Source organism: Cannabis sativa, chromosome 4 (assembly GCF_029168945.1).
Source record: "Cannabis sativa cultivar Pink pepper isolate KNU-18-1 chromosome 4, ASM2916894v1, whole genome shotgun sequence".
Classification (NCBI taxonomy): domain Eukaryota; kingdom Viridiplantae; phylum Streptophyta; class Magnoliopsida; order Rosales; family Cannabaceae; genus Cannabis; species Cannabis sativa.
The window spans coordinates 79,838,412-79,851,467 of record NC_083604.1 but is presented as its reverse complement, the minus strand read 5'-3'; the positions used below and the strand labels follow the sequence as shown (position 1 = coordinate 79,851,467).

At 31.6% G+C, this 13,056-nt stretch overlaps 1 protein-coding gene across 5 annotated transcripts; it reads right to left on the bottom strand.

The window, feature by feature from the left end:
- Nucleotides 1-2,771: 2,771 nt before the first annotated feature.
- Nucleotides 2,772-11,159, bottom strand: LOC115712941 (probable inactive poly [ADP-ribose] polymerase SRO1). 5 transcript variants are annotated; one of them, XM_061114938.1, is made up of 10 exons: nucleotides 10,927-11,159; nucleotides 10,358-10,529; nucleotides 9,202-9,460; nucleotides 8,496-8,549; nucleotides 6,463-7,681; nucleotides 5,633-5,874; nucleotides 5,295-5,395; nucleotides 4,510-4,740; nucleotides 4,109-4,204; nucleotides 2,772-3,174 (listed from the first exon to the last, which is right to left on the bottom strand). In XM_061114938.1, the coding sequence occupies exons 5-10, from the start codon at nucleotides 7,554-7,556 to the stop codon at nucleotides 3,118-3,120; spliced, it is 1,821 nt and encodes a 606-aa protein (XP_060970921.1). In that variant the 5' UTR covers nucleotides 7,557-7,681; nucleotides 8,496-8,549; nucleotides 9,202-9,460; nucleotides 10,358-10,529; nucleotides 10,927-11,159; the 3' UTR covers nucleotides 2,772-3,117. The 5 variants fall into 5 exon arrangements, with proteins under 5 accessions (XP_060970921.1, XP_060970922.1, XP_060970920.1 ...); XM_061114939.1 differs by having other exon boundaries at nucleotides 4,510-4,737; nucleotides 10,927-11,154; XM_061114937.1 differs by having other exon boundaries at nucleotides 9,202-9,453; nucleotides 10,927-11,153.
- Nucleotides 11,160-13,056: the final 1,897 nt, after the last annotated feature.

The following is a 13,056-nucleotide window of genomic DNA, read 5'->3' as shown; positions in this document are numbered from 1 at the left end:
CATACAACCCCTAAGTCGTGGAACATGGTTAGAGACTCGTAAACCTTTAATGATAGCTTAATTATATAAGTAGTCAAAATCATTTTAAAGAAAAACATTAATAGTAAAATATTTTTAACGCAAGCACCCAATTTGAGTACTTAATTGACCTTACATTTTCCATTTAGTTAATTAGATTTTTTTCTTTTACTAAATATTATTAAATAAATAAGTGGGCATCATTGCCACCACTTCACAATGATATTTTATATATCTCAAAATATTACTTCTCTTTTTCTTTCATTTTAAGTGGTTTCAGGACAATTTATGACAAGCAACTTAAATGACACTCCTATCATTGTTGCCCTTGTTGGATTCTTGTTCAACATTCAAGTTCAAGTACTTCATCCACTACAACCACTTTTAATAAATCAACCTCAATCCCGTTTCCTTTCTGCCATAATTCTCTTTGTGGACTTGTAGATGTATGAAATTTTATCTCAAAATCAAATGGTTACGAGAGGAGTAGTTCATGGATTTTATATATAAGATAGTAGAAAATATAAGATCAATGAGCTACTCCTCTGATAGTCAATTGGTTTTGAAATAGAACTCCATGCACCTTATCAAACTCTAACATGGTATCAGAGCCAAATTGAATTCTAACGAGCCAAATCTCAAAATCGGTCCAAAAGAAGTCAAAAGAGTCGCTGGTGAGCCAAAAACAGCTGTTGTCAGCCAAAAAGTCAATTGTTATTGATCCGTGCAAGATTGGTGAGAAAGAATAATCACCATCTTAAAGACGACATTAGAGAATTCCACCATTTTAGTTTTGAGATAGAACCTCATACACATAACACATAAAAACAAAACAATTATAGCAAAAGTATTAATTTTAAACTTTTGTACCATTTTTTACAATCACAACATCAAAATACTACTTTTACAAATTAAAAACACATTTCCACAGCGGATGTTCAAAAATACCTGAGGAAAATGTTGCTTTGATGCCACTAAGACCCTCCAATATGGCAGCTTGTTCAATTGGTTCCTACACTAATATTCAGCAATTAAATAAAATCTACAAAAATAAATTCACAAACAAACTCATCATCAAATTTTTACTTTATTATTAATTACAAAATATCCTTTAATCCTAACAAAGTGTCAAGCTCACACCCCAATTCATATATCTATGATTGCAATTAAAATGAAACTTGATTGCATTAAGTCTCACCTCAATGCTAAAAACCAACCCAATTACCTAAATAGTTTCTTCCATTCACATCCCACAAAACAGGAAATTTCCTTTAAGATTCATTCAAAGAGTATTAAGAAGTTGAACCTAAAATATTATGTTTGGTGTAATTAAATATGTATAAAAGAATGTTCAACCTTCAATCCAAATACAAGAATAGCTAATCTAAAGTACACTTGTAGTAAGTAAAAATAATTATTTGGAATTTTTTTAAAAAAATTTACAAGTGCTCCTAATTAATTATAACGCATAAAACCAGTAAAAATAATTAAAACTATAAAATTCTTCTAAATACCAAAACGGATAAGAAACAAATTATTTGAGGATATTATAGATTTTCCCATTAATGTTTAGGTCAAATAATATTTAAGTGTTTTGATATACCCTATATCTGTATCGACATCTAAGATATATGCATTAGTTACTTTAGATTATTTGTAAAATTTCATAAAATTCCAATTACTTTGGTATTTTATTACACGGATTACTGTATTTGTACTCACTGCATGAACTTAAAGTTAAGCACTATAAATTATTCATACCTTTTTTAAAAAAAAAACACATATGATTCTAAATAGAGTAATTTGCAGAAATTTAATCCCAATTGTAAATAAATATCTAAATCAAATTTTTAAAAGTAATAATACCTAAATTATATTTCTAAAACTTTGTAAGTACCCTTAAATATCAAGTTATTATCCACGCCTTATTTTCATATTAGTATATTTAAATCAATTTTTTTAAAAAAAAATAATAAAAATTCATAAATTGGACCAATCAAAGATTGCCGCATAATAATTCAAACATTTAACAATCTGATACTTACAAAATTTTAGAAATATAATTCAAGTATTATTGTCGCTAAAAAAATAAATTTAAATATTTATTTACGACCAAAAGTTAAAATATTTTAAATAACTACAGAAGAAACAAATAAACTAAATATCATTAGGAACCGAAATAAATTGGATTTGTAGTGTAAACATTTTTCCTAAAACACTAAACAAGATTAAAAGGATTTCAATGGATAAGATGGTGATGGGTGCTCGAGATCTCACCTTCAAAGTTCTCCTATGGGAGATAGAGATCAAGAAAGAGGAGGCTCAAGTGGAGTGATATAGAAAGAATAAGAAAGCTAGAGAGAAATAGGAATGGAAATGGGTGGTATTTTCTTCTTTAAAAAAAAAAAAGAATATATGTAACATTAGCATATTTTATAGACGGGTGTAATATGTAAGATTATTTTGTTAAAAAGTAACTACAAACATAAGAAGTCAAATTCCCATTTGTTTTTCAAATTTTCACACTAAACATGATAAAAAAAAAAGGCAAAATCAAGTATCACCATTACAAGCTCATTTTTATTTATTGATGTTTATTCTTTAAAAGTAAAGATACAATATTACTATGATGATTATGAATCGTAATTCTCAATTCATTATCCAAATACTACATACATGTTTATATATGATTAAATTTAGGATAAAGACTAAGATGAGAAGTTATAGGAAGAGGAGCTACTAAAAAACACATATGTGCAAAAGATAAGAAGTAATTATAATATTTGAAAAAACACTACTCAACCTGGCTTAATGTACCATACAAAAGTTAAAAGCAAATGAATGTTCCTTACTAAACTACTAAAACATATATATGTATTTTAAGCATATAATAAAACCATACTCAACAAAGTAATTAATAACTAGCATGAAAATAGAACATTGAACAGGTTTCTTATTACCTAAAACCTACCAAGTTATCCAAACCAGATACATGATAGCCATCACAAAAGATTATGTCGACACATTTCTAGCAAGCTAGCGCAAACAGAGCAGGCAGCATACCAGTACGACTCCTCCAACAACCAATTAAAGGCATCCTCAACCTTCAGCTTTTGTCCCGAATGCTTCTAATTCGGTCTTCGGTTGCACTGGAATCTGCAATTTGCAACAAAATTTAATTATTAGAATTCACAGTAAATCCTTCACCAAAAGATAATGGATATTTGGAAATAGGCTTCAGGGACATTAAGAAATAGGCATGACGACAATGCAAAAGATAACAAATACCAGTACCATGTGCTAATAACACAACTCAACTAAGTACGTGGCCATGCCACCACCGTTCACTTTGTCAAGATCTGTCTATTCGAACGTGTTGTGTTTTTCTTTCCCCAAATTTTTGGCCCTGCCACTTCGACCGTGGCCCGAAAGTTTTTGAGGGTAGGATTCGAACCTTCGAACAAACACACCTCCTTAACACTAGGCCACCCTCGGGGTTTGAATGTGTTTTGTATTTAGAATTGCCAAATGGTAAACTACTGAATACGAGCTCTCACCATTATATTATATCATATCAAGATGTCAAGAATAATCAAATCATGAACCTCTAGTTTAAGATGTTGGGGCTGAGTTTCTCGTGCGAATGGTTGGCTATTAAATATAAGAACCTAATTGGTAAAACGAACAGATGGCAAAGTTTATAGGATGGAAGGCAAGTGGGTAGGGAGGTAAAGCAATTTTTTGGTAGTTCAGTCATAACTTCTCCAATTATATTAATAACAAAGTACAATTATTTTCATATACATTATAAGTTATAACCTCTCTTTATCTGTAGTTTTTTTTTACTACTACTCCACGTTTCAATGAAAAAAGAAGTTGCATGATGTTGATGGGTACTTTTTAACAAAAAGGTCACTCATTCACATCAATTCAAATTATGTTAAACCAAAGAACCTTGATATGACTTTATAGAGAATATTGAGCAAATGGTATTGAAATAAAAACAAACATTAAGTGTATAGTACTACACATCTGAGATTTTCCAAATATGATAAGCATTCTTGCAAAAAGAATAAAAACAAAAATATACCTTGCATTGAAGCTTCGTTATGGTGGACCTCAACAAATTATCTCCAACTATCAATCTCAGCTTTTTAACAAATTCATCACGATCTATCTTCTTTGCCTGACAATATGTCAATACAAGGAAAATATAGAAAATGAAAATAGTTTAAACAAGGCTTTAGGACACTTCCAGATTACAATGTATTTTTGCAAAGTTGACAAACATACCATTGTCTATTTGGAAATTACAAAATCTACAGTCTACACATCACATTTTATATGTCTTGCAAGTTCCTTTCGTTAAATAAAAATACAGAAAATGTTTCAAAATTCTTTAAAAATAAAAAATGTGTGTGTGTGTGTGGCTATACATTCAAAGCACTAACTGTATAAAATATAATTGTCCCAATTGATAAGTAGGCATACCCTAAAAAGTTCATAATGCTTATTTATGAGATCCATATCTTTTGGAAGAACTTCTTTTGAGATAGCAGTAAACAGCATGGGGAAAGGCATCCAAGGGGATTTGGGAATTCTTGAAGTGCTAGAACCCAGACTTGCCGCATGTCCCTGAAACTTTCCAGAATCTGAAATTAATTGACCTCGGCTTCCCAGAGGCCTCCCAAAATCTGACATTGGCTGCTGCTTATTATTCTCCTAAGAGATAACACAACGTTAATATCACTGCTAATATAATCCAACACACCCTATAGAAGCTTACACTGAAAATGTGAAAAATCACTCGTACTCCAATTGCATGGACAAGAACAATGAACTACAAAAAGACACATACACCTACAGCAAAAACAAAGTATAACCAAACAAGTTTAAAAGCCAAATGAATTTGACCGGTATTCAGGTTTGCATGAGAGGTCACAAACAAATAGTCTTTTTTTGTGAAACTAGCATCCCCGCCTTGCTTTACCATATTGGGGATTAAAACACTAAAACAATTGCCATCCCATTACCTCACACCATGTGGGAGCAAACCACATGCTTGACTATTAGAGCTACCCTTCTTGGGTATAAACAAACAACCTATTATCTGATGTAAACATTTGGGTGTAAATCAGTAGTTGATGAAGCCTAATTTGATTAACATTCAGGTAAATCCAAATGAAAAAATCTCAACTCAAGAGATAGCATCAAAGCTGATTGCTCATTGCCATTATCATTATTAACACAAGGCATAAATATGATTGGGATGATACCATATTAACTGTAGAGCGATTTATTTGTAGCCGGCCTAAAGGCTGTGAAGATGAAGTAACCACGGAAGCATCATGCTTACTCTCAGTTCCAACCATATACCCTATAGGAGCAAATCAAAACACTACCCATAAGCATTCATTAAATTTCAGAAACAAATTTAGGTTACTTTTACAAATCTGCAATAGAGAAAACTGACTGCTTCGCTGACTTTTGCACAGCCTAGAGAGAGAGAGAGAAGGAGGGGAGGAGGAGAGAGAAACAAATGTATCTACTAAACTTTCTCATGTTAATGTCCAAAATCAAAAAAGAAAGTACCAGAAAAAGATAACTAAAATACCTTGTGTGAAAGATGGAGCCTTGAAACTAACCACAAATTCAGGATAGATGTGGGTATTGATATTCATGTTCCAGACAATATAGTGTCTTGGATTCTGGAGATCATCTACTCCAGTATCATACTCATTGCTACTAGGGTAAAATTGTTTACTTCCAGGGTGAATAACTTCAACATTCCCCGTTATTACGCGACATAACACTATGTGCTGTACATTCTTTTCGTCAATATCACAGTAACTTGCACTGTGAATAAATTGAAAGGTCAATTCTTCTCTTAAGCGTGTTTACAAGAAACAAAACAAAAATATACATTTTACAGATGGAAGTCATACAAATATCATATTTATAGAAACAAAAAAAAATATTAATAACCAACCCATGAAATCAAGCTAAAAAAGAAAACCCATATGAGTGCAATAATATATTAAAAACATTAATTACAGCCTCTCAAGCCTGAATATACAACCAGAGGAAACAAGGCCACTTATATGGAGTTACTGCATCGTCTACTAAGATCAGCCAAGAAATAACACAGTAGGATGATACACATCTCCAATATCACATAGCAGTAATACCTTGAAGCTTGACTACAGTGCCAAAAAGAACTATTCAACAGTTCCTTTTGTAGTGCCCATCACAGAAGCAAAACAGCGAGAGGGCACAGGAAAATTCACCCGTGATGCTTTACCTTTTCATGTGTATCCCATTTTATCCAGGACGCAAGGCTCTCACGCCAACAAAGAAATACCGTAATAAACACGAAAACAATGAACATTTAACAATAGAAAGGAGGGACTGAAAATAAAAAGAAGAGGGGAAAATTTTCCAGACCTCATTGATGGAAAGCTGGCAGCTGTCATGTGAACACCAGTGCCATATCTGGACTTAACTGAAGCTGGTCCAGAATAACCAAGCCCATAAATTGTTAGTGCAGATATTGCTTCTTTCGAAGAAGGCAGCCATGCATACTGTATATTTGCATTACCACGGCACTTTCTAGTAATTTCAGCCTGCTTCTCAAAAAGCTCCCATCTAGATTGCATCAAAGAACTTATGCAAGGGTGTATATCAACTATGTCTACACAGCCCAAGCCTCCCATTCCCACCAAAAACATATTTCGCACAGTATCACAATCTATCTTCTTATTTACAGATTCATCTATTGACAAGGATTTGACTTCCATCTCATCACACTCAACTTTCATAGTAGGTTCTCTGTTGCAACTATCCTCAGCATCAACAATAAATGCATTACTAGCAGGCTCATGCTCAACGTGAATTTTCTTAACAAGAACGTTGGACTCCCCGCAACATTCATCCAGCATAGTATCAGCCACTGCATTTATTTCAATTTCCACTTGCAACTTGAAATCACGAGACCCACAAGACTCAGCTAAAGCATCGTTATCATCGTAACCAGCATCATTATTGTCATCTTCAGCATCATTCGAGAAAGTTTCAGGGAAGAAGCAACTTCCTGCTTCATCAATCCAAGCAATGGGTTGCTGGAATCCTGATCTCAAATCCACTTTGAACATGTGCAAAAAATCAAGCACATATTGCCGACCATGCAACTCAATTTCACTAGTTGCCTTCTTCGCAATAACATCTTTTCGGACCATCTCAACAAGATCTTCAGGGAAATCAGTCCATTTACCATTCTGATGAAACATTAGACGCTGTGGTGCACCACTTCTCATAAAATTCAAATAACATTTCAGCAAAGATGTCCTAGAATGAGATCCACTGCTTGTGCATCCTTTTAATTTCCTTCGCTTGCCATGCCTACTAGAGTTCGGTGACTGCGGCAACTCTGAGCGGGTAGCTCCTGTAAAATATGCAGCACACCGGGTTGACCGCTTTCTTTTTAAGTTGAGTGTGACTCTTGGACCACTATCCAATGCCTCTTCAATATTTGCATTCATTTCTGTTTACTAGACTAATATCTATCCACAAGTTGAAACCCAAAACTATGATAAGAAGACTACAATAGAACTCTAACTCCAGATCAGTCTTAAACAAACTGGAAAATGGAAGATATTACTAAACCCTGTGATAAACGGAGAAAATGTCAGTATATAGTAAACCAGTCTATGATAAATCTGCCTATTACAAGCTTTGAACATAGGAAAGTATTCAACATGAGGAAAAATAAGCAGCATTTCAGATAAGAGCAACAGGTGAAGTACAACAATATTTCAATCTAAAGCACCATTACCAACAACACAAGAACACATTGGGAAATGAAATGATATGTTAATTTAGAATCAATATCAGAATAAAAAAAAATGACCCAAACTCTTGACAAACATACTGAATAAAATTTAAATTAAATAAAAGCTAAATCAGCTTTCCTTTAATTAAATGAGGTAAAGCGAAAATAAATCCAAAATCAAGAACATCAATTTCGGGTTCATAATATTCTTCATATTCATCAATTTTGATTTAAAAAGGAATTCAAAATGAAGAACAAGCATGCATTTTCACTAACACAAATAGAACAAATCGTTCCAGTAAAAAAAGATAGAGCAATCTGAGAAACATCTCAATCACAAACTCATAACAATCTCCAATATCTCAAATGCCACAAATAAACAAGAACTCATCAAACCCAAAAAAACAAGCTCAAATTTTCAGATTTGCACATACAAACAAGATATATCCTTGCAAACTTATATCTTACCATTTTCTCAGCTTCCAAACAAAAAATAAACAGAAACCATAAATCAATGACAATGAACAAGTACCAGGACGAAAATCACTTTTTCCCAAAATTCAAGATCAAAACTTTAGAATAAATTCATATCACAAATCAATATTCAAGAATGATCCATATCAAAAGATCTATCTCATTAGAAGCGAACCTAAAATTGAAGATGTATGTCGCCTGACTCGAATTGGATCTGTTCTCTGTCTCCCTGCACAAGGTTGGAGAAAAACAAAAAAGAAATTGGAAGAACGGGTTGTTAGGGTTGAGAAACAAAACCAAGGGGAAAAAATGGAAGGGCAAGGGACAATGTGGTGTGGGTTTTATCGCATTTAAAAGTGAACAAAACTTGCATAGCTTAACATCAAAATACAATTACTCATTGGTTTTAAATCTCAAAACAAAACATATATTGAAAAAGCACAATTTGTAACCACAATACATACAAAATTTGATTTAATCAAACAACGTAGAGAAAATATGTTCCTTTCTAACCTCTTACATAGGTGTGATAACTACTGTCCCCAACTATATAAACTGAATCCCTTACATTGTTAATAGCAATCATCAAACTATGAGTACTATATAGTGTACAGCAAAACTAAACATCTAATAGGTTCCAAAAATATTTCAGCTTCTGAACTTGGCCAAAAATTATCAACAAAAATGAAAGTAAAAAGAGAATTCCTAAACATTAATGACTACAGACAATTCAACTCCAATTCTCATCTTCCCTCTGAAATCCTTGCCTATTTTGGAAGGCAATCCAAAACTTTCAAAACCAATGGAACAGCCAAACAAGGTCTGGCAAAAAGCAAGAACAACACAGTTGGCTGCATTGTCCTTACTAATGGTAAACCAACCTGGAAATTAATCATCCGAGGGAAAATTTTAGTTAACTTCTGAAGCCAGAGCCCCCTTGAAGGATCACTACCCTTGGACATGGCTGCTATAATCATCATTTCTCTTCTGAAGTTGAAGCTACATTCGAGTTATCATTCTCTTAATCTATAAGAGACTGCAACTCTTCGTTTCTATAATGGATGAAAAAGTTCAACCTGAGTAATCGAAGAATATGAGCCCTCACCATTGATCCATCAACCACAAACTGATTCCTGAGATCTTGCAACCATGCATGGTCAGATTTCCATCAGGGTTAACACAAAATCTAGGAACAGGGTATATATAAACGTTGTCATTGCTTCTCCATGAATAAAACTGAAAATAACTCCTTGTTCCATCTCTGAAGTTGGCACATACCTAATCTTGAGGCATTGGTGCTTCGATGGAAAATAAAACTGAAATAAAACAATTAAAGGATATTGTAGACTATACAATTTCTATTTGTTGGCTTCCTCTTCATTGTATCCTTTTCTTTTTTAGGCGCACAAAAGGGTTAAAAAAAGATAGCACTAGTCTTTCTTTAAGTTCCATTTTTGAGTAACTTAATGCCCTTAGCTTGACCACCACTAGTAGAAGAAAATGTTTTAATGTGGGAAAAAGAAAAGCTGAGTTCTATAAAGGCCTCTATCCAGACTCAGACCACTCACACACCAGTCTATAACACCAATTCTTGTGTGAGATAATATATCCAAACGATATATTCAAATTAAACAATAAACCTTTTTCACTCCTAAAAAAAACAAGTAAAAAAAATGATTACAACGTAACAAAATAATGAGAAGTTGAATTTTATAGCTGCATCCAGTACCCAACAGCAAAAACGAATAATGATTAAATTAAAACAATTTTTATTATTTTGAAAATTTGTTCGTAAACAATTGCTTGAGAGTATTTCAAGGCCCTTAAATACTGTAATTAAACAACAGAAAATCTAGCAAAAAACTCTTACCCTAAAATATTCAACATCAAAGCATATATCAGCATGCATGAAAAACATATACATACATTATTTTTCAACAAAAAAAATGAATCATACATATATACATACATAAAAATATACATAAATATATATATACATACATAAAAACCGAGATATATAAAGTGGAAGAGATATACCTAGGTTTGCAGTTGCCGTTGATGTCACCACTAGGTATATACATATGGGTCATCATGATGTTTATAAACACAGAGCTGAGCTTTGATAGAATTTTCACAGCTTAAAAGCCAACTCTATATTTACTTACACCCTCAATTCATAACTAGACCAATCCGATCTGATCTTTTTCACCTATATACAACCACAAATTCCAACTAATAATAAAAAATAAAGTTTTTTTTTCTTCTTGCACAAATCAGACCACAAAAACTACATCTAAATAAATTAAATAACTTATTTTCAATCTTCCAGTAAAAAAGACCAAAATCAAAATCAACAAATCATCAGAACCATAAAAATCTAATCTTCAAATCAGTAGAAGCTAAATTCTAAACAAATTTCGAGAAATTAAACCAAACCTCAAAACAAAAAATCCTAAACCAACTTCGATCTAATCGAATTACTAAACTTTACACCCAAAATAAAATCTAAGAACTTCAACGGGAAGAAAAAAAAACAAAAAAAAAGGAAATGACAAAAGATGGTAAAGGAAAAATCAGAGAAAAAAATCAACAAAAATATATATTACCAGCTATATAGATAGGAAAAATTGGCTTAGTGTGATGATTTTCATAGGGAAAATTTGTGTGGAGGGGCGTTTGGAGGAGGGAAGAGGGAGCCGATAATCAAAACCCTAAGTCTGTGAAAATCGATACCAAACGGTGTAAGAAGACAAAAGAGGAGTTAACGCCGTTAATAAACGGAGCAATAGACGACGTAAGTCGGCGGGTCTCTCTCACACCAGTCACGCCCAACGAAATGAGAGTGGGTTTCTTTTTATTTTTATATTTATTATTTTTTTTTTTTTTGAACTATTATTCTTGCGCGAAAAGCAAGAGTAGCCCACCACCGTGGATAATCATCACGAGAGAAGATAAAGTTACGGGTAGGTGATTTGTTTCTTGTCACAGCTGGTTTTTATTGGTCTAAATTTGTGGGGCCGGGTAATATTTGAGCCTTATTGGTGGATATATTGTCTGTGAGTAAATGAGTTAATTAGTTGACTTAAGTAATTTAAATTGGATGTTTTTAGTACGTTTAAGTGGGGCCCTCAGCGTATTGTCCAGTCAGCTCACAACAAAAAAATGGTGGGTCCACCACTATGAAGCTTCTTCTAAAACGACTCAAAATTCAAATTTATATGATTTGCATTTTATTTTATTTTTGTTTAATTAGAATAGAATAATAAATGAGATAAATGAATTGGTTTAAAATAAAAATAAGGAGAAATAATATTTTATTATACTTACGAAATTATAGTAAAAAAATTGGCCGACCCTAGTAAAAAAAATTATACTTACAAAAAATTAAGAATCATATTTACATAATTTAAAAATGTAATTAAAATACTTTAATTTAATAAAATTACTGTTATTATAACATGTAATTATTTTTTATTAAGTAACTTACAGTATAAATACCGAAGTTTAATGATGTAATTAAATATTTAAGTTTAATTTTTGGCAGTAATAATACTTAAGTTATTTTTCTGCAACTCTATAAGTTTTTATTTAACGTATGTATTATTACTATCAAAAATTAAACTTAAATATTTATTTACAATTGCGAATTAAACTTAAAAGTTATTGCACAAATTACTCTTTTTTATTTGTAGAATTTTAAAGAGCATATTTTTTTTAATTAATAAAATTAAAATTAAAATAAAATAAATTAAAAAAGGAAAAGTATTTCCTATAAAAATAAAGAGAATCTTTTTTTTTATTTTCTCCCTAATTTCTGTAGGCCTCACTATTTCCTCTCTTTTCAAAATTTAGTAAATAATTATATAAAAATCAATATCATACCATTCATTTTCATTTCCTCTAAGTAAACATATCATAAAAGTATTAAAATGTCATTCTTTTATTAATTTTTTATACATCTTAAATTTTATTTCATTTAATTTCTATTCATATTCTCATTCATATATATTCATTCCTCTTATTCAAGTGCCACTTAAGGGTGGAAAAGACCAATGATGTTATGTTTGGTAACAAGGGAGAGTAGGATAGACAGAGAATAAGAGAGAAAGAGGAGAGTGATAATTCTTTTTTATTGTTTGGTAAAAAATAGAGTGATTGGAGAATAGATACTTACTAATTTATAAAACTATTAGTGTATTATACTTACTAATTTATAAAACTATTTAGTGTATTTTTATAATTACTCTTTTAATAATATTTGTTGAGAGTATTTTTGTAATTTATAATAATTGAAGAATAGGGGTTATGATCCTTCTATTATTGGAGGTAAGGATGTACATCAGTCGATTTGGGCGGTTTATCTTATATATTTTCTAACCCAATCTAAAGTTCGGATTGCTAAAATTTAAGTGCAACCCGCTCAATTTAAAAAAAATAATAAAAAAAATTATAAACCGACCAACGGTTTGTACGGTTTGGTCGGGTTAACCCGTCCAAACTAGGCAAACTTTTTTTTTTCAAAGTCAAAGTCAATAAAATTTAAAAAGATAAATTAAAAATATCAAATTCTACCAAAACACAACACAATACATATGACTTTAAAACTAACAATTAAGTATATAACTTTATATTATTATATATTTAATTATTTAAAATATATATAATAAAAACTAAAAGGTAAAAAAAAAATTAAAGTTGGGTTGGTCGGGTTATTTGGTTTAATTGGGCGGGTTGGA